General features: G+C 38.2%; 1 protein-coding gene across 2 annotated transcripts in view; it reads left to right on the plus strand.

The window, feature by feature from the left end:
* Window positions 1-315: 315 nt before the first annotated feature.
* The window catches only part of NR6A1 (nuclear receptor subfamily 6 group A member 1), a 158,525-nt gene continuing 132,011 nt past the window's right edge, over window positions 316-26,829 (plus strand). The window contains exon 1 of one of the 2 annotated variants that reach the window (XM_081150746.1): window positions 316-594. In XM_081150746.1, the coding sequence (XP_081006872.1) occupies window positions 495-594 (100 nt within the window). In that variant the 5' untranslated portion in view covers window positions 316-494. The remainder of the gene's footprint in view (window positions 595-26,829) is intronic. The other variant, XM_081150747.1, reaches the window with a different exon arrangement.

Raw genomic sequence — 26,829 nt, forward strand, 5'->3', positions numbered from 1 at the left:
GACCCACCTCCTAGGAAAGACTCATCGTCAGGGCGGGGGGATACGAGGAGTCACAGGAAACGCCGAGCACGAATATATCACAATAAAAAAAGGCCCCGAAGTAATAGTTATTACATCTTAACAGTAGTTTCCATGAGGGTTCGTGACTGAAACAGGCCTTGGCTCTCCCTACCTCAGAGGTGCTCCTTGTCCTTCCTACCCCTCCAGCTGCCGGAGTCCCGCGAGGCCCGCCTCGCCGGGCGGACTCCAATTCCCAGCGTGCCCCGCAGGCCCGTGCGTCGCAGCGGCGCGTGACGTCGGGGGAGGGAGCTGGCCAGTGCTGAGGGGGCGCGGCGCGGAGGGGCACGGAGCCGGGCGGCTAGGGGCCCAGAGAGCGCGGTGGCCGGGAGCCCGCCGGCCCCTGACAGCCCCCTCCCCCCGGCGGACGACGACGACGACGAGGGCGCTGGTCATGGCGGAGCAGCGAACCGAGCGCGGGACTTGAGCACCGCCGCATGGAGCGGGACGAACGGCCGCCTAGCGGAGGGGCAGGCGGCGGGGGCTCGGCGGGGTTCCTGGAGCCGCCCGCCGCGCTCCCTCCGCCGCCGCGCAACGGTGGGTGAAGGGCGTGCAGGGTCCCGGCCCAACGAGAAACGGCCCCTTGTCCCCTAGCCCGGGGATTCCACTCCCCTCAGCCTGCTCCTACTCTGGGCAGCTGCAGCGGGTCTCCTCGGCGTGGACCTTCACCCCGGTCCCCTTCAGCGCGGACCCTCCCTCTCCTCCGCCGTCTCACTCAGTGTGGACCCTCCCTCTCCCTGCCTTTTTTTCTCAGCGCAGATCCTCCCCCTGCTTGGTTCCCTTTACCCCGACCTTCATTTCCCCCTCCCCCCGTCCCTCTGCGCGAATCCTACCCCCTACCAGGTCCCTTCTTCCCAGACCCCTCTCCCCCTCCCCCTCGTCCCCTCAGCGCTTGTCCTCCCTCAGCCCCCCACCTCGCGTCCGGGCAGTGGGGGTTCCCCCTCCCCCTCGGGTCTCTTCTGCTCGGAGCCTCCTCTGCCTATCCCCCGGGGAACCCTCCGCGGGGGGCCTCTCCGCCAAAGGGTCCCTTCTGCGCGGAGCCATCCCCTCCCCCCCCAGTCTCCTCGGCGCTCCCCACGCGGGTCCCTCCTCCTTTTGCTTACGCTCCCTCCTCGTTCTGCCGACCCGACGCCACACCCTCGTCCCCTTGGTTTTCTCTGCCCCACACCTTTCTGGAGCCTCTTTCCTTCCCTTCTGCCGACCCGCACTTCCCTTGCGCCCCCCATACTACTGCGAGCCTCCACCTCTGAGCCGACCCTCAAATCGTTAGCTACTAGCCCAGCGTCACCTATTCTGATTCCCTTAGTGCCTGCTCCGCACCCCATTTCTCTCTGCTCCTTTCCCTTCTCTGTGAGGTGACGACTTTCTGCTGGCTCAGATCTCTGGCCCGATCGGGTGTTCGGGACACCTGTCTCCCTCGGTCTACCGGCCTTTCCAGGGTCGCTCTTGCCCCACCTCAGTTCTCCTCTTCCCTTTCGCGATCCCGGACCCTGAGCCCTGAGACTTCCTCACCTGGCCCGGCCCTTCCTACCGCTGTCCCCCTGCCCCCTCGTCCCGGCCGAGTCGTCAGGTTCCTCAGGGCTGTCTCTCGGGGTGACTCGCCCTCCGCCCCCTGGTTCCCTCCCCCGCAGGATGTTTTATTTGTATTTGTTTGATATTTCCCCCTCGGTGTTTGCCGCGGAATGTTTTTATTGGTAACGTGTAAGGAGCTTTTGTGAGGTCGTAAAAGGTGAACTTTTGAACTTGGAAAGCGCCCTGGAGCAATTAGCGCAGGCGATAGCCCCGGGAGGCCCGCATTACAAAGGGTGCTCGTACGGGCGGGCAAACGCTCCGGCGGCAAACCCGATTTATTTATTTATTTGGCCTGCCTTCCACCTTTCACATCTCATTTCCGAATAAAGGGCAGGCTCTCGGAGATCCTTGCCTCCTCCCCTCTCTGCGCCATAAACTCTCAATTCTCTGAAGGATCTAGGACGGAACAGTGTCTAACAAGTAACAGATTTCAAATTGTATGCAAACACCCGGGACAGTTAGGAGGCACTAAAAATTAATTGCTTCAGCAAAAAGTTTCTCAGGACAGTGACCTGGCAGGTGTGAGGAAAGTAACCTGAATATAGGTCACTTAGACGCTCAGTTGTTGAATGAATGAGGAACTACAGAAGGGGTCTTGGGGTGGATCTGAACCTTCATACATATATTTCCAGTTCAGTAGACCTGCTATTTTTACCAGTTTAGGGAAAAGTCTGTTTAAGCCTGGTTAACTTCATTTGATGCTGCTTACCAAATAGTGATATGTTTTCAAAGCTCATGTCCTTTTTTGAAATGTCTGTGATGTGTGGTATCTAGGTGGCTGGCAGTCCCTTGGGATGTCTTTGGAAACTAATTTCTGAATGTGAACATGTTTGAGATCAATAAAATCCCGTGTCACAAAGGAGGCTGGAATCTAGTTAGGGTAGGAGACAGTATCCTGGAACAAAGGATTTCTTTAATGCTTCTGACTTTTCAAGCTTTTAAAGTGGAGATTTGGTTTGGTATCAATGTGCGAATGTTGTAAATCCGATCTAAAATTTACCATGCTGATTTGTTTTTACCCAGTCCCAGATCTTATAGCCCGCATTAGTCTGTTTTCATAATGCCCATTTCTGTGTGTATACTTCCTGTACCCACCTGTACATAACACATAGATGATGGATTTTGCTGCAGACTTCAGTTCTACTTGAGTATATTGTTGTAAGGGAAGCCTAGGAACTGCATTTGCTATTAATTATTCATTAGTACATTTTAAAGAACTCAGTGGTAATTTTAACTCTTAATCAAATTTCCCATTCATAGTCTCATTTCCTCAGTTGGTCAGAACCATTTAAAAGAATGTTATCGAGCAATCCATTTAAGCTAAAGTGGCTTTAATATTTTACATCCATCCCATTTTAGTGCTACAAATACTTTTTTGTTGAAAACACAGTGGGACTTTTGGCAGTTTGATGAGCTAAAAGAAAATACGTGAAACATTAGATTGTTGTGGGACGCTTTATTTTTCAGTGTAAAAATGAGCATTGTGTCCTGTTTTACAATTTGTGTTCATTATCTCATAACTTAACATGCTCACAGAAGAACTGCAAAAAAAGGGGGTAGGAAGGATTTTATTTCTGGAATGGTGGGAATATTTTTTCTTTTATACTTATATTTTTTTCTAAAGGTAAATGAAACTTTTAAGTTCTAAGCAGAGAAAATGAAATTTTCTCACTTTTTATCCTACCGACTGGTTTCCATTTTGTATGAAATATTTGCCATAGATAGCTATCTTGATAGGAGGTCTTTTGGTTTCTGTCATGAAGAAATAAACTGGAGGTGGAATTTTAGAAATGTTTTCCTGCCGGAAACGCCATTGATGCTGAATTTACAGTCCTTTAAATGGTTTTTATTATTCTATCTGAACAGAGTTGCTAGCCTTTTGATGCACCATCACCCTTTCAGGAATTCCCTGTGCTAACTGTGCTAGATATTTGCGGTTCTTGTTTGTTAGGTTTTCATGACAAAAATGAACTTACTTAGAGGACTGCTCCCTTTTGGGGTTTCAAAGGAAGATGAATGATTTGAGGAAGTATATGCTAAATATTGCATTTGTTCATTTTATTTTAAGAGAATGAGGGAGTAGACTTAAATATTTGAAGCAGAGGAAGGTTATAAGCCATTATCAGTAATTAAAAATATGTTTTATATAAGTACACTTTAGGAGAAATTCTAGTTGACTAAATAATCTGATGCTCTTTTCCTGCTCTGACCATGCCATGCAAATTTTATCCATGAAAATAAATTGGCAAGTGTTTCCCATGACAATTTAACTTCCGTTTTGTAACTTTGAAAATTAAGTTAATTCTGAGTCACCTCAGAATTTTGTACTTTCATTTAAAAAATGCATGCTCTAGTACTGTTGTTCTTTAGAACAAGCAGCACACAGGTTTTTTAAAGTAGGCTCTGTGACCTCCAAAGAACATTGAAAGGCAACAGTGAACAGATTCACTGGTGATTTTGAACAGCTGAAATGTGAGATGACCACATTTCCAAACTTAGATTTACCATCCACCAAATTCTTTGTCGAGTATTTCTGTTCTATGTAATTAAAATATTATAAGGCATGCTTCCTTGTCTGGAGGTCATTCTGAATTCTGTAGCCAAAAGGTGTGCATGTGTCAGGAGGACGGAGGGGACGCTAACGAAAGCAAGCAGCTGGTGCATTTCCTACAGCATGCTCAAATCATGCATTCCCGTTTCCTCATAATTTCTTGTTTCTCTCCTTTTTCCTGGAGTTGTGTAGCAACAGGAGCGCATAAGCTTTGGATTAAAGTACTTCACTTCGGGGTAGTGGTGGATGGGGCGCAGAAAGGCCAACTGTAGGGTCCTGGTAAGGGAAGTTTCCTACACCACTTGTAGTGCTTGTTATGCAAGTTGGCTTTAAAGTGCTAATGATACTTGCATGTTTTGGGGCCTGGGGCTGTGTGAGTGAGTTGCATCCTGTATTATAACTAGGTATTTGTAGGTTTCTGTTGAATAAATTGGTCCATTAATGAATTGTGTTCAGATGGCAACTTCTGACTTCAGAATTCAGGATAGCTCCTTTGACATAGGAGACTTCCTCTTCGGCATGCTCATCCAGATCTTGGGGACCTTGTCTTAATTTTTGTTGTTGTTCTTATGTTTGTTTTGTGTTGTAGCCAAGTCATAAGACATTTCTCTGTTTAAGTATTTTTTCCATGTATATAATTAGGTTGAAAGTTAAATTTGGGAAGATGCCTTTTCAGAGTAAATTTAAATTGTTGGTCCAATCTTTTCTTTTAAAGTAGAAAAATAAAAATGCCTTTTTGTGTGTGTGTGAACCAGTCATCTTTTATGTGAAAAGGGTCATAATCAGAAAAATAAAAATTCTGAATCAACATATAAAAACAAAGCTTGCATTTCAGCAAAGAATAAAAGTGTCCTTGAAACAATTTTAAACAGAAGGTAGCTATTGAATATTCCCAAACAAGTAGTGTTTATGGATCGCTTCGATTGATAACTATGATTTAGAAATACCAGAATTATTAAAAGTCGGCAAGAAGTACTGAGCCGGTAATTCTTTCTCTTGTAATGAGCTGATGTTTCAGATTCACTGAGCTTAATCTTAAATTTAAAAAATGACCTTTGGGTGTAACTTTGATGTACAGTATTCCTAGAATCAAGTCCAGTCTGCTATCTGTTGCTTGTTTTCCAACATGGCTTGTCTTTATGAAAAAGATAAGGCTGTTAGACATTAGTTTCCTTAATAATGGAAAGTTAGAAAAAAACTGTTATCTCTAACCTGCTTTTCAGTTTGGTTTAGAAATAACTACAGAATAGAAAGCTTTATTTTAAAGAATAAAACATCTCATACTTTATTTCCTTATTACCTTCTGTTAAACAGTCGCCTGCATAGAACAGATTCTCAAGAAAACAGATTCCCCCCCCCTCCCGGTTACGATTATTTAAATAAGACTTTACTATGTAACCCGGTAATTCTAATTAACAGTGATTTAGTTGGGGAGAGAACCAGGATTTCCTCAGCTGGCTGTTGGGGAGCTGAATTGCTTTTTACCCCACCCCCAGCTGCACCAAATCTTTTGATCCCTAAGCTACAGTGGTTGTCATTTGAGAAAGCAAACTGAGAGAAAATAAGTTGTGAAAATAACCTACTTTAAGGCTTCATTTGCATTTTTGAATTTTTGTTCTTAAAAAAAATTATAGGAATAATCAAATCTTTAAAATGTATGTTGAAGGGAGCAAACTGACCAAACTCTCATGTCTAAGTAGAAAACTACTGGATTTCTTTAAAAGTACATTTCTTGCTTTAAAAATTTTGGGAGTGTTTTAATATTGAAGTCACTATTTCAAGAGAAGTTATCCTAATTATAAATTCACAGGAAGCATTCAGATGTTTTGAATTTCCTTAAGAGTGTGGGAATTTGGGGAAAATAAAAGTTAGCCCTTATGCACTGTAACTATTTCCATTAAGGTAGTTTGTGGTTTTCCCCTTCCTCATTATATAATAAGTTCAAAAAGAGAACCACAAATTCTTCTGTCATATACTAAACAAATGCTACAGTTTGTTATAGTAAGAGTTAACTTTAAGAAGTATCTTCAAATAATGACGTCTTTGGATCCTAATTGGGAACCGTAGACCCTTCAATTTGTTTACACCAGAGAAGCTATTCAAGCATAAACCACAGATGGCAGTAGTAGCATATTTTTCTATTTTCTGGAAGGATTCTTTCCCTTAAGTTGGTGTCAGTTCTTTGGGCACTGTTGATAAGTCAGCTGGTAAGTGTTATGTTTCCAAAACCAATTCCCTAGGCAGCAACATGTAATGTATTCTGGAAACAAATCCTGGCGGTTTGATTTGAAGATATACTCTGTGGGTGGTTTGAACCGGAATAGTGACTTTGCTCTCATTGTCAAAGTGAGAAATTATAAAAACAATTTGGTAAGAGGGATAGCGGGAGTTATTTGCATAATAAACTTTAGCTTTTTGGAACTGTAGTGATGGTATTTAGCAAAGGATGTGTCAAACATAAATACTTGCATTGGAAACTATTTGCATTGGAAATGATTTATAATTCATTTAAAATGTACTCAAGAATTTTATTTCAGAGACAGAAATACATAACTAAATTCCTCATCTGGAAGAGGTAGATAGCCTTCTCAGCTTTTTATTTCCAACTCCTTATGTTTCATAATATCATAGAATTTTAAATCTCTCTATAAAAGCATTTCAGAGGTCTACACGTGAGTTCTGCTTGCTCTCTCAATCCATCATTGTAGTGTCAAAATTTGTGTTCTTTATGTTTTCCTCTAAAACCATTGAGTGAACAAGGACATGATTGATTAAACAGATGTTTAAAGTTCCTATGATATTTCCTTTGAGTCTTAGTTTAAGACTCAGGACGCATTTCATTAACAAATCTGTGCCAAAATGAAGGACAGACTGATTTCAGTGAAGGCAGCTACTTAACCTGTATCGAGTTTTCATTTAAAAAATTAATTTTTCAGTGTTACCCCCAACAAATTCAATAAAAAGGAAAAATTTTTAAAAAATTAATTGTATTTAACTCATGCACTCATTTAAATCCTGAAGCTGTATCATCTTGGAAGTATTAAAAATCCAGACTTGATCATTCTTGTTAATTCCTTACGCTGTACTGGATCAGATGCAGTGTTCTTTTTATCACAAGGCACAAACTGTAGCAGCAGTCATTGTATTCTTCACCTTCATACACTTGTATTAAAAAAAAAAAAAGCCCTAAATTAACTCCTACTTATGCAATTTAGTTTTTGTCTTACAAAAGAAAAAAAGAGGATGGGTACTCTTGAAGCCTTATACACTCTCATCCTGCCTCCTCAGCCCTTGCCTTTTAAATTTATAAATGATTAATGACATGGTATTCAGTTGTATTATTTCCCACCATTCATCATTTGTTGATCGTTCATTACTGGATTGTTTCCGACTTAATCTCTTTCCACTTATTGAGTCATTAAATTTGTTATTTATTGTATTATCTAAACCAGTAGCTTTCAGATTGTGATGTGTGAACCTCTGGGGGTGTCCCTCAGACCCTTTCAAGGAGGCTCTTGAACTCAAAACGATTTTTATAATAATACCAACATTATTTGCCTTTTTCACCACTGATGTTGCAAAAAACAATGATGGGTAAAAACTGTTGGTGCCTTCGCAGAAATTAAGGAACCAAATTATAGTAGTAGTTGTTGTATTCTTTACCTCCATATAGTTGTATTAAAAAAAAGCAAGCCATTTTCACTTAATGTCTTAGATGAAGCAGTAAAAGTGATTAATTTTATTAAGTCTCCACCCTTGAGTATACTTGTTTTTACATCTATGGCAAGTACACACAAAGTATTTCTGCTGCATACCAAAATAGAAAAGTTGTTTTAAGGAGAAGTGTTTGTGCAGCTCATTATGTTGTGAGCTGAACTAGCTGCTCTTTTTTTTTTTTTCATTGAACACCATTTTTACTTGAAAGAAAATTGACAAACTATGATTTATTCAGATTTGGGTGTTTGGCAGATCATTTTTTGGAAAATGAACAGTGAGCCTGTTGGCCAAGGAAAACTGACAATATTTGTTGCTGGTGAATAAAATTTGAGCTTTCAAGCAACAATAGAATTTTGGAAATCTTGTACCTGTCACTTTGAGCTTGACAGCTTCCCAATACTTAAAGCCTGTTCTGATGAGACTGATCGTGATACTAACAAATGTGATTTTTTAATATTGTATAATGAAATGTCAGTATTTTGAAGATCCATCTTATTTCAGTGAAGGAGTATTTTCCAAATCTCTGAGAATATGATGTTACAAAATCCTGCATGGATAAAAGATCTGTTCAAAATGTTACATGGATCAATGGATTTTAATGTAGCAGAGTATACAAGTTCATTGATGTGGTTTTAGATTTCACATTGAACTAACCTTTAAGAAACCAGCACTTAGTAAGTTTTGGTGTACTATCAAAGAAATATATCTTTAATTATTCTAATAAGCAAATACGCTTCCTTTTTCAGTTATAAATCTGTGTGAGGCCAGATTTTCTGCCTCTGTACCTCAACCAAAACAGCATATATCACAACATACCGAATGCATATAGGAGAATCTAGCTGCCAGAATTAAGCCAGATATTAGAGATCAGCAAAAATATAAACAATGGCACTCTTTTCACTATTTTTTGTTGGAAAATATAGTTATTTTTCATAAAAATGTTATTTATATTAATATGTAATGAGTTAAGACCATTCAGACCAAAAAATGTGAGAAAACCTCTCTTCTAAATGAATCAACTTAATATGTAAGAAAATGGTAACTTTACCAGATATTATTAGTACTCAGTTACTTTGGGTTTTTCTTTCGTTTCCTTTTTTTCCTCTGTAGAGGGGCTACAGAGGAGAAAAATGAAAATGAGTTCATACCATTTAAGTTTTATTTTTGCTTGAGACTGAATGAAGTGTGTCATAGTTTACCCTCATTGAATTCTTTGATAAGGCTTTGTTACCTGCTAACATGAAACCTGTTGCTTAACTGTTAATTATCTCATGGCAGAAATTTTCCAGTAGAAGCTGTGTCCTCACGAAGGGTAGAGTTGTAATTATGGATATAAATCTGACAGCCCCAAAATACTTTCTTACTATTAAGAGTCCTTGCTATAAAAATAATGAAATATTTATAAGAGATAAAAATTCTTCCTTGCTTTTTAAAACTTCCATCAAGAATAGCTTGCTTGTTTGTTTTCAGTAGACATGTTTGGTTTTCATTGAGTCTTCTAAAGTTGTGATTTTGGCAATTTTGTAGATTGGTTTGCCTTTTAACCTGGTGTTCACTGAGGGAGGTGGTAATAAAGTCTGTATAGGAGAAGCATCGCCTCTTCTGGTTTAAGGATAATACCCTTTCCTAGTGTGAGTAACATTTTAGTGTAAGTCAATTACTGTGTTGTTAAACAGTTAGGGATTTATTCCTTAGGATAGTTGCTAGGTAGAGCTCATTCTGTAGTGAGATTGCTGGCAGAAGAAATGTCACCTAACAATGCGAATAACAAAAAGGAGTTACTGGATCAGAATGATGAAAGATCAGTGAGATATTTGGGCTTCCTTCCTGAGAGCTCTGTAATTATCTTAATGTTCTTGGAGTGTCACGTAATGTACCTTTTAAGGCATTTTTTAGTTCTGTGGGGGTTGCAATTTAGTTATAAGAAGGAACTATCGTTTCCTTTTTCATTTGAATACTTGGATTTTATTTTAGATTTCAGATGAAATCTTTAAATGCATTCTTCATCAATTGAGTTAAATCTCCTTAATTACCTTTAATTACTGACCTTAATAATTGAGGCAGATTTATTTTTTTTTCTTTCCATATTCTTGTTGTACTGTTGAAATCTAACCTGTCCGGAGACTTCCTTTCTTGCCTTACAACCCTTCCTCTAAAATGCCTTTTTAGCAGGATAATAAACCACCTGGGGGAAACCCCCCACTGATATCTATTTAGAGGGCTTTGTTTTTTGGAAGTGGCAGTAGTAGTCTCAGCCAAGGAGGAAGGATTTTTGTTAGATGGTGTGAGAGGGAAAGAGCAGGGACTCTGGAGTGTGGCAGAACAAAGATCACAGCTATGTGACTTTGTCACTTGACTTCTCTGAACTTTAAGTGTTCTCATTTAATAATAGCAGCTAACATTTATATAGTGCATGTTATATAATATTCTAAGCACCTAACACGTATTAACTCACATTATCCTCATAACCCTATGAAGTAGGTGTTTTATTATCATCTCCATTTTATAGATGTGAAAACTAAAGACCACAGAGGTTAAGCCCCAGATTTCACAGTATCAGATTAATAATTTGTTTCCTAGATTTAATACTCCCCCCCCCCCACTAAAACATTTCTGAAATTGACTTTAGGGTTACTAGGATTAGTGACAAAGTCTGTAAAATGCCAAGCATAGTATCTGCCCCAAAGCAAGAACTTGTGAATCCAGGCCATTTATAGTTGTTGAGGAGGCCCAGAAATCAACTCCCTGTAGATTTAGAGAGCCACAAAGATCCACTCTTAAAGTTGCAAGTGGCTTTTTTCTTTTACTTTGGCTTTAATAAGCCAATCAGAAAACAATTGATCAGAAAACAGTTTTGCAGAATGAGGGACAATCCTTGGTAAATCTAAGGGGTATTAAAGAAGTAAGAGGTTTTGAGCTACTCAAGACGAGGATATCGTATCTTGTATCTGTATCCTCAGCACTAAGCCCAAGGATTTGCTGTTTCATGAATGTTGAATGAATGAATGAATGAATGAAAGGAAGGAACAGTCAGTAGTCAGAGGAAGTCTACAAAATATAAGGGAAGGGAATGTGTTTTTCAGTTACTTGAGGCAACTGGGGTCAGTATATAAGTCAGAAGTGTGTGGAAGCTAAATCCAAGGTTTTATGGGCCCTCCTGGAACCAGAATGTATTTTCTGTTTGGAAGTGTGGCTCTCCTTGTAGCTAAAGTGACTAGATACACCAGATACATACAAATATACTTTACTGCATTGGGGAATGCAGTTTAGGAAAAGATGGCCTTGTCTCTTGTACCTTTTTTATTTCTGCCACATAAAAGCTGGTTATATGAAAGAGAGGAGAACCAATCCAAGAAAGTTAATGTGACTCTTTGAAAATGGAAATACTAGAGCCAGTTGTCCAAAGCTTGTAAAATATAGAAAACTTCTTCCTAGCAAAGAGAGAGAAAGATCTGGTAATATGGGCTAATAGATTGTGGTAGCAAAGTAGTTTGAGTAGGAAAGGATTTGCCAGAGGCCCAGGAAATAGTTGATGGGCCAGGGTTTTGCCAGGGTTCTGATTCTAGTTCTGCTATAAAGACATGGCTCTATGGGTCCACCTATAAAATGAAGGAGCTAAATTAGATAATCCCTGAAGGGATTTTTCATCTTGATGATGGAATGAATTGCGTAAAACAGGAAACTACAATTTAGGAAAGCCCTGCCTAAAGGACACAACTATGGTGCTAACAGCCAGATTCTCTGGGATGATTTTGATTTCAGATACTGTTCAATCATCCCTCAAAGAGCATTTACACTGTTACCCTGCTCTGATTTTAGAACACCTTGCTGCTTTAAAGTTTGTAAGATCACATAATTTTCATGTTAATTCCATTCTCCAGGTTTACTTTATAGAAATGTTTGCAACTAAAGTTCCAGTGTTTTGATAATTGATATTGTAAACTTGAAATTAGATGTAGTTTTTGTTTGTTCTTTAACATGATCACTTTCTTCCCAATTATAACCCCTCCATGGCATACTTTCTCTTTTGCAAGTACAATTTCATTCACTGAATCAAACCCATAGTTAATTTCAGAGTTTTTCCCTCTTTCCTTGTAAATGATTTTTATTTGCAAAACTCATTCAGCATTGAGAAGAGTCCTGTCCTCTTAAGATTAAATGCCCTGCATTTGAGAATGTGGATTCATTAAGGAAAATTGCAAAACCTCCTTAAATTCTGTTGGTCTGTAAAAAGGGAACCCAGCGGGAAAGGAGCAGCAGTGCATGGGGGAGGGGTGAAGGGGGTGCAGTGAGGGAGCTGCAGTTGAAATATTCATCAATCATTTTACTGGCACCAGGAAACCAATCAGCCTTTTAGAGGAGAGAACTTAATCAATCACCTAATGTGGGAAATTACAATTGCTTTCCCACAAAAATATATTTCCTTACTTGCTGACAGATCAAATCTCAGAGATAGTTTGGCTGGTTGGAATTCAGAGCTAACTGACGGCAAGCAGTTACTGAAAGTGCTACTGTGATGAAGAAATGCATTTAACTTTTGAAGATAAAATTTCCTATCTGCTGTGAACCTTTTCAAAATATTTCAAAGTAAGTTTGCTTTTCATATATGTGCCCATTAATAAAAAAGTTACCCAGCATTCATGGGTAATATGAAATGTGTGAAATACTGTAAATTTATTCCCTAAAGCTAGTTTTCAGGAGCATAGATGGGACTCCTGGCTAGAGAATACCCAGTGCTTCCAATGCCTTGTTTGTAAAGCAACTTTAGAGCATTGTCTCAGGGACACTGCCAGGGGAACACAGTTGGAAGTGCTTGCATATAAATAAAAGCAGGAGGGGTTTAGCTGTATTTTGTATTTAAATTTTAAATGGTGTGATCTCTCAGCTCTGTGCTTGAATTGCCTATGGCCCTTAGGTTCTTAGGTGTGAACTGTTTAGGGAATCTAATGTTTTAAAATTAGAAATGGTTGGTGACTGTAGAAAATACAGAAAATTAAGGAAAAATTACCTATAATCTTGCCTCCAAGCAACTTTCATTAAAATTTTTTAATGTTTTCTTTTTTATTTCAAATTCTAGGTTTTTGCTTGTTGTGATTATATATACCATTACATTTTATGCTTTTTGTTTAAAGCTTTTCATATGTTACGAACTTTACTCATTCAACAGAAAATTATTTAAAAATTTTAATAGCTATATGACAACCCATTGTTTTTCGTTTTGTTGTTGGACATTGAGATAGTTTTTAGTTTCTTTCTGATATAACAGTTCTGCCCAGACCATCTTGTGCTTTTTTCATTTTGGCTTATTTTGGGGGGATAGATTTTTAGAAGTACTTATGTACCTTTGCCAACAACCAGTTTAATTTACACTAAGATATCTTGTATATGAAAATCTAGGGTTGTCAGCAGTACTTATTTTTAAAATAAAGGCCCAGTACTTGAGATAGAATTGAGGCACTGTGGTAGGCTATTTGCTCTGTTCTCATTTTTTTTCCCTTGAAGAGGTATATTCATTCTCAATGCCTTTTGTCCTCTGAATCTTTTAGATTTCTGGTATCAGGCCTCACATGCATGTTGCCTTCCAAACCTACCCTCCCACCCCAGTATCTTCAGCTTGGTCAGAGCAGTGCTTAGGCTCTCCTTTGTGGCTGCCTTCTCTCTATTATAGATTATGGGGGAATGGGTGGCAAAGACGCCCTAGCCTTCTCTGGTTGCCTCTAAAAATCTCAGGAGGATGGAGAGTGTGTGTCTCTGTGTGTGTGTGTGTGTGTGTGTGTGTGTGAGAGAGAGAGAGAGAGAGAGAGAGAGAGAGTGAGAGAGTGTGAGACACAACTGTATCGTCTTCCTAAAGTCCTGAAAGTTGTAACTGAAATTAAGTGGGTGGAGAGTGAAGTTAAACTTGTTCCTTTAGAAATTTGAAGAATCTTTATGGATTCCTCAGTGGCTGACTTCTATACTGATCCTGCACAGGGTTGGACAGTGAAGACACCTAAATAAATCTTATGCTAATTTGAAAGGCATTCACAGTTTTTAGTAAGGCTAGTTTCAGAATGGAATCTGGCTATCTACAAATTTTGAATTAAAGCATAAATCATATTTGTTGAAATTAAAAGAGTCTACTATAGTAATTTTTAAAGTTTATGTTGAGAGTAAACACAAATGTTTGAAAATCATTTACTCTGCTTCTTTGTGCTCACCACTGGTGGTCAGAGAAGTTGCAGTTTGCTGAGACACAGTTTTTATAATGCTCTTTAATAAGATAGTGAATAAACCAGCTGCTCTTTCCCTCAACTATACCAAATGCAAACCTCCTCAGATCCTGGTTAGTAATTAAAAGCCTTGAGGTGACCTTGAATCTAACTGAACTACAAAAGACGTCTTGAGTTAAATTTATAGCTTTTGTTGATTTCAAAAGAGGTTAGGTAGAATCTCATTCTATTTGATAAAACATTAAGGGTAGCCTTGGGTGTACATTGAAGATCAGAAATAATTAAAGAGGCACTATTAAGTGCAAAAGAGACTCCTGAAATGGACTTAAATTAAATTTGTCATCTTTGTTGAGCATTTAAAATATGCACTTGAAAAGGTTTAAGGTAGGGTGGCATTCTTCAGTGTGTCAGTTTGCAGTATTCAGATTTGCTGAAAAGATCTTTTTCCCCATCTTAACATCAAAAAGATTTTTGAATCCAATGAGGAATCACAACAAATATTTACTGCTTTTTAAAAATACCAGTTTAATTGGTTTTTAAAATATTTTTATGGGAATTGAAACTTTGCTAGTAAAAGTTTCTGATTATACTCTGGCAGTGTAAAAGTAAATATATTTCTATTAAAAAAATGCTGTATATATGGATTGTGTCATGAGATCTATGAATAGAGAATTTTTCTGCTTTCCATAAAGGGCAGAATGTATTTTCAGTTGTTTAGAGAGCCTTGAGCTACTATCTGATTGGTAGAAGGAAACTTAATTGTTATAAGAAAAGTCAGGTTTTGTGTGTCAATGAGTGAGATAGGACATGTCTCTTAGCATCATCATAAATGTGATAAATCCCTGAAGAGTCCAGCTGTAAGGCAAATAGTTTGAGCAAGCACTAATGTCTTATGTAGATCTTGTAGATTTTAGAATTATTTTAGTGTTTACATTTGTTTAATGAAACTAACCCAGACTTTCTTTTCAGTTGCCAGTTTGGGATCTTTAAAGACAGTAATCGGGATTCTTAAGCAATTTTAGTTTTGCAAAATTTGATCTGAAATCACATATAAATAAGGTTGTCCAGGCTAAGTAAAATAATATCTCTAATATTTTGACTTTTTCCTGAAATTATTCCAATTTAGTCCGGCAGTGATACTACTCAACCTCTGAATAGAGATAGTCTGCTGTAGAGTAAGTGGCATTGTAATATGGTAGACAAAACTGCATTGGTGGAAGTGGCAATTAAAAGTTATTTTGGGGACCCCTGGCCAGTGTGGCTCATTTGGTTGGAGCGTTGTCCTGTGCACCAAAAGGTTGCCAGTTGGATTCTGTTCCATTCCCGGTCAGGGCACAGTCAGGGCATGTATCTAAGTTGCAGGTTTGATCCCTGGTGGGGGCACTTAAGGGAAGCAACCTATCCATGTGTCTGTTACATCGATGTTTCTCTCTCTCTCTCACTTCCTCTGCCTCCCTTCCCCTCTCTCTAAAATCAGTAAAACATATCCTCCGGTGAGGATTAAAAAAAAAAAAAATTAGCCTGGCTGGTGTGGCTCAGCAGTTGAGCATCGACCTGTGATCCAGGAGATTGAGGTTTGATTCCTGGTCAGGGCATATGCCCAGATTTGCAGAAGGCAGAGGATCAATTGAGCTACCCAACCAGGGCCTCGCCAAAATATATTTTTTAAAATGTATTTTTATTGATTCAGAGAGAGAGGAAGGGAGAGGGAGAGAGAGATAGAAACATCAATGATGAGAGTCATTGATCCACTGCCTCCTGCACACCCCCTGAATCTGAACTTAAAGAATTTGTTGTCACTCTCCATCTCTTTGTTACCCTACCATTTTCCCCCATTTCCTTCTCCCTCTTTTCCTGTACCCTATCCCTTTCCCACCAGTTCCAGCTCAGACCAGGTTGTATATTTCTGCAAGTAGAGATCCTCTCTCTGCCGTGGTTCTTCCATCTGTAGCAGCAGAGAGCTGGGGTAGAAACAAGTTAAACATTCTTGAAAATGCTGCTATCCTGTCAATTTTAATTTGGCAGAAATCTTTAAAAGTTAATTAAACTGCTTCATCAATTCAAACTGTTATAAACTCTCTAAATAGTTAAAACAAAATTTTGGTTAATTTAGAGAATTGGGTATTTCGAGATTTGGCCATTTGGTGAATTGACTTGGAACTACCTCACAGTTATGTTTGGAGAAATTAGGCAATATATGTAAAATAAAGTGCCTATTACTACACAATGGTTGGATTTACTAAAGTACCCGGTTCCTTTTTTCTAAGCACTCCTACTTGGAACTGGGAACTCTCCACCCCCAACCTCCCAGGTTTTTCTCACCTGTGGGCTCTAGTTGGACAATAGCAAATGATGAAGTGATCAGGGTTAGTTTGTGGACCACCTAGTGACTCCCCCACCTAGTGACTCCCCCTCCCATTACAGCATTGTCAAATTTGCGCAAATGGAATACCTTCATTTTGCTTGCACATCTGTTATAAAATGGCCCTGCATTTCTTGTTACCCTTTGGGGTCTGACTTCTCAGTGATTTAAGATATATTCCATTTTTCTGAAGTACTTTATTTCCAGTCACTTGTAACTAGAATTATGAGCCTTAGGAGAGTAAACTGCAGCTTTATCAGGGTAAAAAGCAAGGCCAGGTCCCTGGAGGTTCTTGGTGGGAAGTATCACAACCAGAACAAATGCTCTTGTCTCTAATACACAGGAAGCCTGGCTTCCCCACCCCCCACCTCTCTGGAGGTTTCTAAAAGGGCTTCCTGGTTATATCCTTAAAAAGGGAACTGAACAAAAGGTTGTTGAGTGCTCAATGTGTTCCAGGCACTGTACTAAAGTACCTTTCCACAACTTTTCTTTGCTATGTGGTGATATCTTATAGATGAGTTAACTGTGGCTTAGATTTGAAAATAACTTACCACTATTCCACCAAACCAGTGTTTTTCTTTTTTAAATTATTGGAGAGGGAGGGAGAGGGAGAGGAAGAGGGAGAGGGAGAGGGAGAGAGAGAGGTGAAAGAGAAACATTGATCGGCTGCCTCCAGGACACACCCCTACTGGCAACCTAGGTATGTGCCCTGACCAAGAATCGAACCCAGGACCTTTTAGTGCATGGGAGGACACTCAACCAATTTAGCCATACCGGCCAAGGCCAAACCAGTGTTTTTCAAACTTTAGTCTTTCCTATATCACCATCGTGATTTTTGTCATTTCCTAATATATTGCTTATTTAATATTTTAAATATTGAATAGTTAAAATTTTGTAACCCAAAATTTATCTTAAAAGGAAATTTTGTGATTATACTAAATGAAAAATTATTTGCCATAAATAGAAGATAACAGTAAATTTCATAAAAATAATATTGTGTTAAATTCTAGCTAAGATATTGTCTGCCCAAGTCTCTCTGGTCAGGCCCTTTTTTAGGACAGGTGATTAACAAGCATTGGAGACATAATGGACAAACTAGCACCAAACTGAGGTTTTCTTCTGATGTAATTAGAAGGATTGTAAGAGAACTGAAAAGGTAACGCCTTTGGAATGTTTCAAAATGCTGCTGCTTTGTACTACTTAAAATCTTCCAGTGATCTGACTTTATGAAATACTGATGGAGGTGATGGTGTGCTCATTTTCCACGTGAGTAAACTGAGGGGAGGAAATTTATTCGAAGTTGAATCACTAGTCTCACAGACCTTACTGTCTAGGCTACCCTTCTCCTCTTCCCTTGTTCTTCTCTTACCTCCTATTCCTCCCCCCTTTTCTTTGTTCCTCTTGCCTCCCTCTCTCCCCACCTTTCCCTTTTTCTTCCCCATTCTCTAGGAGAATTCAGCTGACCCCAAAGTGGTATAGAAAAGGAGATTTGTAGATGCACTTTTCTGATGTCTTTGGTTTTTTGTTATTGGTTTTTTCCTATTTAACTGCGGTGAGGTAGGATTTCATCCTAAAGAACTCAAGTCTTTCTCCAAACAGGATAGTTATTGTTGTTTACTGAATTCTAGAAGTTGAGTTAAAACACAGTAATTTTTTAGGTATTTGTATGCCTACATAAAGTATTTATTGAAATACCTTTAAAGACATTATAAACCTTTCTTTTATTTTTAATTAGATAATGTTGGAAAAGCAAGTTTGAAAAAGGATATTGCCAGCAGTTTTTGAAATACATGTTATCTCCAGTGCAGTAAAATGTAGTTTCTTTGACTATTGTCTTTCATAGTTTTGTAATTTACATTTACAATAATTATAAATTTAACTAACATTTTATAGCATTATGTTCCAATGGAGATAATAGGAGTCTAGATTATAGTTTGAATTTTAATATTATTTAAAAAGATTATTTACATTTTAATTTGATTTTTAATCTTTAAAACTTTCTGAATAAGAAAAAACATTTTCAACTGTCATTTTTTTTCTTAATTTAATTTTGTATTGTGTCAGTTGCTTCTTAAAAATACATAAGGAGGAATTCTGTAGTTCTGTTATTAATAGGTTTGTTCCACTGGCTATTACACAAGAAAAAGATTCCATTCCAAATTATTATTATTATTATTATTATTATTATTATTATTATTATTTCACTGATTTTTTTTTTTTTAGCGAGAGGAAGGGAGAGAGAGATAAAGATAGAAACATCAGTATGAGAGAAACATTGATGGGCTGCCTCCTGCATGTCCCTACTGGGGATTGAACCCTAATTGGGGAATCGAACCCCACGAGCTCTTGGTGCATGGGCCAACGCTTAACTACTGAGCCACACTGGCTGAGCCTGAATTATTTTAAATAGCGTCTATACAATTCTCCATAGAAACATTTTGCACCTGGAAAGAATTTATGAGGAATTTTCTTAGAAATCAGTTATGATAATATGCAGGTCTAAAGATGGAAGAGTTCTTATTCAGGGATTTCTTTGTGAATTTTTCCTATCTGTTTTATTGTACTTGGTCTATACTTGGCATATCTTTGAATATTTACCGTTTATTTTTTAATTTTTTTTTATTGATTTTAGAGAGGGAGAAAGAAAGAGAGAAACATTGATTTGTTGTTCTACTTATTTATGCACTCATTGGTTGATTCTTGTATATGCCTTGACTGGGGATCGAACCCAAAACCTTGGCATATGGGGATGACCCTCTAACCAACTGAGCCTACTGGATTCCTGGTAAATAATCTTGTGAAATGCATTTCTAATCTGTTTCTAATCCCAGGGGCCAGATTGGTGGTAGTGTATGGAACCCCCCAGTAGGTTAATTGATATTTTAGTAAAATTTTTCTAATACTTGGCATAAACCAAAATATATAATTCACTGCTTTATGACACTTTGAATCTCAGGTTTCAACCCAGAGCTTAGCCAAGGGTAAGATTTATCAGCATGCTTTGGTATGAAGTAATAGAGACTTCAAACCAAGAGTTTGAAATTTTATTACCAATTCATATGTGCTCTATCTAGAATTTTACCACTTAAGTTGTAAATCACAAATAAAAACTTAATTTCTTTCTCTCTTAGAGCATACTATTTGTGGTGTTCTTGTTAAAAAGAAAAGTTTTTGTTTCAAATTGATTTCTTAGCTGTAATTGTGATTTAGCAACTCTATTCATATGCAAAATTATTTGCCTACTTAATACTTACTTGGTTTGTGATCATTGTCTTCCTCTGAACATTTTGTAGTTAAGGTGTTTTGCCTTTACTTTTTTCTTAAAGTGAAATTTATTGTGTGCTTTGTGCTAATTATATGGGCAGTCTTATAAGGAGAGTTACATTATTACTGTCATTTTGCAGATGAGAGAACTGAATGACTTGGCTCAGTAAATGGGAGAGATGGGATTCAAGTCCAGATCTATCTGAATTCTAGGGCTCACACTCTTGGAATCTCAGCACCAGCCTCTGGTAGAGAAGGATCCTAAGGGTCATTTGTACTTTGAGTCTAGTATTTAGACTGCTTTAATGGCAGATGCAAAAATTAAAACCAAACTTGAGAGTAATGTGTCCTCCATTTTTAGGCATGGGGACAGGTGTGCTCTTTGGAAATTACTTTTTTAAAATTTGTAACAATTTTCCTTAACTGGTCTGATTTTTTTTTGTTTTTTAAAGATACTTTATGTGTTTCCAAGGAAAAGAACAAAGTCCAAAAGCCAAATTATGGTGTTGGAGAAGGATGTTGTGGGGCTTAGGACAGATCCTTACCAACCCAGAGGCAGTGCTGGCCCTGGGCATGTGACACAGAAGCTGATCTCTCTTTGTGTAATGGGAGGAAATTTTAATACTTAGTATTGTTTAGGAAATAAAGCAAAATAGCATTAGGCTACTTAAATACTATTTGGAACAAAATTAAAAGTGAATAACATTAACTGAAAACATGGAAACTGTAATATGGTAGGAACTGTAAGTAACCAGTTTCGAGGTCAGCTTGTATTGTAGTCAGCCTTGTTTACCTTACAAGCGTGCGCTTCTCATTTGACATTATTGGCTTCTGAAAATTATGGTCACTTTGACTTGTTCAGGAATGTAAGGCACATTCAGAGAGAGGATTGCTAAAGTCAGCTCAGAACAGCTGTATACCAGAGAATGGTTTTTTACTTTGGAAGCCTGATACTCTCCGGATTTCACTTAGTTGTGAGATGTAGGGAAGTAAGAATGCTACTCTAACATTATCTGTGTGCTAATGTTAATGTAAGAAGAACTTTATCTCTAAGCTGATAGAATTTATAACAGGTATCAAAAACTATAAGGAAGCATGTATTATACGAATAGAGTATAATTTTAGTGACGCAGGGTAAACTAGTATCTGTAGCTCTTAAACATTCCCTGATCATTTATTTCATTAGCCCAGTGAACTGAGATTTGAATGGTTGACCCAGAGATCAATTTTCACATGAATGCTGTAGCTTCATCAAGAAGCCAACTCTCAATAATAGTACTGAGTGATGACTTAATAAAAGGTCGTATTCCCTATGCTTGTGCAGAGTGGAATAGCTACTCTAAAGCTGCTGCAAAGTGGTCTGCATTTTTAAATCAAGAAGTCTGTTTCCTAAGTAAATTTCTACTTGTGGTTTGTGGGGTGAAGATCAGAATGACTTTACCAACAATGATAATAATGGCTAACCCTTACTGAACATTTACTGTGTGCCAGGTACTTTAAATTTTTACAATTTCATTTAATCCTCTCAACAGCCCCGTGATGTGTAAGTACTGTTGTTCCCATTTTATAGATTAGGAAAATGCCAAAGCCTTTACTGTTTAAATCACAGAGAGATGCTGCAGATGTTACTCCCTTTACACAATTTCTCTCTTCTATAAAATGAGGGCTAGGGTGGAATGGAAGAGATTTGGGATGATTTATAAGATTTCGTCTAGTTAGAGAAAAGTCTAAGAATCTTAAGGGTTCCTCAAGTGTTAACATTATGATTTGTACCCCTAGGACATGCAACTGCCAACTTTTGATAAATTCATAGACTTTAGAGCTGAAAGGGATATCCAGAAAATTGGCCAGACTTTCTCCTTTTACTGAAGAGAAAATGGAGCAAAGTAGATCACTCAGCATTACACAAATGGCTTATTAGTATAATGGTCCCTTGATATCCATGGGGGAGTTTGGTTCCAGGATCCTCCCCCACCCAAATCTGTGGCTGTTTCAAGTTCCTTGTATAAAATGGCATAGTATTTGCATAGTCTACACTTCATTTGCATGGATTCAGTGTGGTGCTTAGTGCAAAGTTTGCTTTTTGGAACTCCTGGGATTTTTTTCATATATTTTTGATCTGTGGTTGGTGGAATCCATGAATTCGATACATGCAGATATAGAGGTTTGACTGTAGCAGAACAAAGATATGTTCAGGTGTCTTGCCTCCCTAGTATATCAATTTATTGATTTTTCAGTATTAGGAAATTGCTTTAACATCAAAGTTGTCGTAGACATTTTTATCTCTGTATAAAGAGTTAGAGTTTGGAAATGGGAATTTATGTATTACCTATTTCAAGTTTCAGGAGATGTCAGGGAAATAAAGATTGCAAAAAGTAGCTTTTCAAATATTCAACTAGTTTATTTCTGTAATTAAGGCCATTCATGGCATGCTTAAGCATTGAAGATGAACTAATAGAGAATTTTTGAGTGGATTAGGAAACCTAAGTTCCAGGAAGTTAGAGAAGAAAGGTAGCAGGGAGAACAGTTAGAATTATCTAGGATTCCAGGGTGGTAAGAAGGCTTCAACTAGGTCTGTGGAGATTTGAGAGAGAATGAAAATGCCCTGGCGATTGATAAGATTGATTGGGGTGAGGATTTGGAGGAGGATGGTAAAGCGGGAGTCTAGGAGTCCCTGGAGGTCTCTGGTTTAGGAGATGAGAGTTGGTGGTACCTGGAACCTACCTGACTTGGGAACATAGGAGAAGCAGATTTCAAAGAGAAAATAATAGGTTCAATTTGACATGTTGAATTTGATGGAGCCTATATAGGGTATACCTGGTAGATATTGACAGTAAGCATTTAGATAGCTGGATCTGTGGTTTGGGAGAACATTCTCATCTGGAATTGAAAGTTTGGGGTTCATCATTTGGGAAGTATAGGTGAAAACATGGGTGGATAAAACTATCACAACCCAGGATGAGAGGGTAGTGTGTGTTCTGGGATAGGCCCTTCTTGCCCTCTCGACTTCATTTATGGGAAGGACATTTCAGATAGGACCTATGTAATCATCTTTTAGGCTATGATTGCCTCTGGGGGAAATATTTGCCAGCTGTGGGTAAGTACATCCAAAAGATCTATATATATATCTACATCTATCTATCATCCATCTATCTATCTATCTATCTATCTATCTATCTATCTATCTATCTATCTATCTATCTATCTATCTATCTATCTATATCAATCAATCATCAACCATCTATCTATCTGGCTTACTGAGTATTATTGACTGTCTGTATTTACATTCTCCCTTTCCTTCCTGACTAGCGTGATTCAAGAGCGACTTGCCATCAAGTCTTTTCCAGTTCTCCCAAAGAAGAAATAAGTGCTGTTTGGCCAATGCTGCTAGTTCCTCTTTTAGGTCATTTACTTTGTAATTCTGTATCCATCAGTTTTCTATTTTCCCTTTTAGGTTGTAAGAATCTAGGAGTAGTCAGCTTCATTCATCTTTGTATCCCTTTTGTAATCTAGCACAGTGTACCCTATACATTAAAAGTGATAGGTAAATATTTGTTGAACTTAATTTTAGGATGTAGGAAAGTTTAGCATCTAAGAAGAAGCAGTAGTTTTTCATCCTTAATCTTGTTTGTGGAGTGTCCTTTATATTTAGTTCTATAAAAGTATTGGTTAAACATGTTGGCTGTCACTCTTCTATCTTGACTCCACGTTTGAGTCATTTTTTTTTAAAAAAGATTTCTTTTGGGTTTATTTCATAGGTAGATTAACTAGCTTTGCTTCAGATCTCAAAGATCCTGGGGTGAAAGGTTAAATATATTGTATCTCTTTGTTGTGACACAATGGGTTTCTGAAGCTGGGACATGAGAGATGGTACTGAGCTTTAGCATTAATTGACTAACTACTGTGTCAGAAAGATTAGTGCCCAGAATTGTGTTTCTAATAAGTAATTAAAAAGTCATTTAGAGAATTAGAATGTCTGGTAGTTTCTTCCCCCCTTCAGTTGAAGTGGTTGATTTTAGAGAGAGAAGCCAAATCATTTTGTTCTTAGGATTTTTTAAATGTGCACTTTTCTGTTTATAAAAATAACATCTTTAATTAGAAAAGTAGAATGGAGGAAAAAAACCCAGCCATAATGCCCACACTTACAGATAATCACTGGGAAAAAATAGATCAAAATGTGCCTTTTCATGTATATATGTGTTTGAATATAGCTGAGCTCATTCTGAGAGTACAATTTTATATCATATTTTTAAATATAGTATCTGCCCATTATAAACTCTTGATAAACATTTACAGTGTTTGCAAAATACTCCATTGAATAGGGTACCATAATTTCATTGATCATTCTCCTGGGGTTGAATTTTTAGGTCGCTTCCTATTTTGTCCTATTTATTTCTGACCATTTTCTTCAGACAAATTTCCAGGATTAATCCAAAGGGACATATATCTTTAAGCCCTTTATGCATCCATGTTGTTCCATTTTTATATGGGGGCTTTGAAAGAAAATAGGAAAAGGTACATTCTGCTGCTTGTGGGCACCTCTTTGGTTGCATCTGTTCCTTACTAATGGATTTCTGGAACAGAGCTGGCTTCAGTTCCATCAAAACATCTATTGGATGGTATGGGACACTTCCTGGAATGACCTCGAAAGCTCTTTGACTATATGTTCAATTGAACTTCTTGGTCTATAAGACTCTTCAGTTAGTGTTTTAAATGGAAACGAGCAAAAAACCCATCTTCTTCACTTTCCTTACTCATGCTGGGAGCAAGTTATAATTTTTCAGAAGCTAGCTCTTGCCTAATTATTTTACTCATTCATTTAAGGTTTTTATACTTTGGTTTGATCTGGTTGGTGAAATTACTTTAGCTGCTTCTGGAGGAGGTTTGTAAATGGACTCATCTAAGGTATGGTTCTTAGACTCTGAGGCCCTGCTGTTGGGAGAGTGTTAGGGTTTGTTCTTTGAAATAACTTCAGATTCTCATATCTCTGTCTGTTGCAAAGCATGTATCATGCAAAGGTGGGATTTCGTTAGCCAGACTGTTCTGAATATAAGTTATCTTGTTTTGAGTTTTGTGGTTTTTCCCGTGTAACAGAATACAATCATCTCATATATACACACACACACACATATATATATATATGCGCGCACACACACACACACACACACACATATGAAGATGGAGATCATAGTAGCCACTTTCAGTAAGATTTATGTAAAGTGTCCAGCCAGTGCCTGGCATATAGTAAAGATTGAATAAATGGCAACCGATAAGAGTATTTTATAAATTGTCTTGTATGTGTGCATTTTGAAATTTCTTTAATCTCCAGGCTGAATGAAGAATTATGAACAATCTCTTTTGTTACTCCAGAGAACCAGAAATTGTAAAAATGTCAGGCTCATCAGTATATCAGTTTTCTGAGAAATGCCTCTACTATATTTCCATAGAAACACTAATGACCTCTGACTCATCAAACCAAACTGCCTTCCTAAACTGTTTTCACCTTCTGATTCTGTAGTCACAACCTTGAAACTGTGTACTGTTTTCATTTTTTAGAAATATTTTAAAACTGAAATATCATAATCTTGGGCTGGCTCTTCTGCCTTCAGTCTGGTTCCAAGGCTGTAATTACAAAGCTAGAAGCCTGAAAAAACTGTATGAAAGGTGATGTAGGTTGATCAAATGGAAGTTATTAATGTTGCCATAGAAATGTCGACACTCGTAAGTGGCATTTAAGCTGAGCAAATATGTGGGCACAATAGGTTACATAATTGAGAATTCTTGGCTTTCCCTCCCCCATTCCTTTTATTTGCTCCTAAGATTTCATGTCAAGAAAATAACATTAGGAAAAGGGCATTGTTTTTGTTGCACTTTTAAAAATGTGACCTTGACATTTGTAGGTGGAGAAAGGGAAATGACTTGAAGCTCTGCCAGCCAGCTTTTGCTGTATGGACTTGTGGTTCTGTGTCCCTGCGTTGAAAAGCATTTTCGGTTATTCCTGAAATATGGTTTGTCATGTTGCCTGTGAGAAACAAAAGCTAATGGCCCAACTGGCACCCCATTCACAGGATAGAAAGGAAAGTGGCAGATGTGAATTTAATGCTCAACCAATCCAAAGAAAAGTGTTTCTGTATCTGCTTGGGTCTAGGACTAGCTTGTAGGCTACAACTTGGCTGTAAGACAGGCCATAGTGTGGCTAGCTAATGTTTGTTACTCAAAAATACCCACCAAAACCCAAATTCCTTCCCAGCCTCTATCCAAGCCATTCACTGTAGCAAAAGGAGCCTAGAAGATGGAGTTGGGGGAGGGCCCTTCAAATAGGAAGAGTTCCTAGAATTTAAGGAGCTGTGGATGGTTCGACATGTGTATGTTAACTACTCCCACAAATCAATCTCTCTCCCCTCCCCCCCTCTCTCTTTTAGCTCCTTGTGCTTTTAGTTTATTGGTTGAAATTTTAGAGCCCCTGTATTGAAGTAGTCAGAGTTGGACTGGTATTGACAAACTTCCTAGGTATATACAGTTATTTCCTTTCACCAGTGACACTGTTGCTTCCAGAAAAAAAGCTAAAAACTTCCCATGTATGGCAGTTAAAACCCTTTATGATATGGTTCTGGCTTAGGGTTCCAGTTAACTCAAATTACCAGGTGACATTCTGTTTCCATGCTTTTTACATGTGGCTTCCTCTGCGTGTTTTTCTCAAATAGCACCATTTTTCTGGTGAGTGCTTATTCCTTCCACATGCCCCTGATCCCATGGTTACTGCTTCTGCTCTCTCACTGGTAGTGAACACAGCTACCAAGCACTTTCCACTGACCTGTGTCACCTCACTGAATCCTCAACAATCCACAGGTGAGGAAATTGGCTCAGAGAGGTGAAGTAAACTTCCTAAGCTAACATACTTAGTAAGTGATGGTGCCAGGGCTCAAACCTGTTCTCATGTCAAAATTTTTTCTCACTCTTACTACTCTGCACTGCACCCCAGTTGCATCTTGTTGCATCTTGTCCATCTGTCTGAATCATCTGTCTATCATTCACTCTCTCCAGTTAATTTTTTAAAAAAGTTATCTATTTCACTATCTTTTATTAGGCTTTCATCT

This window comes from Miniopterus schreibersii (genome assembly GCF_964146895.1).
Source record: "Miniopterus schreibersii genome assembly, chromosome: 11".
NCBI classification, from domain to species: Eukaryota; Metazoa; Chordata; class Mammalia; order Chiroptera; family Miniopteridae; genus Miniopterus; species Miniopterus schreibersii.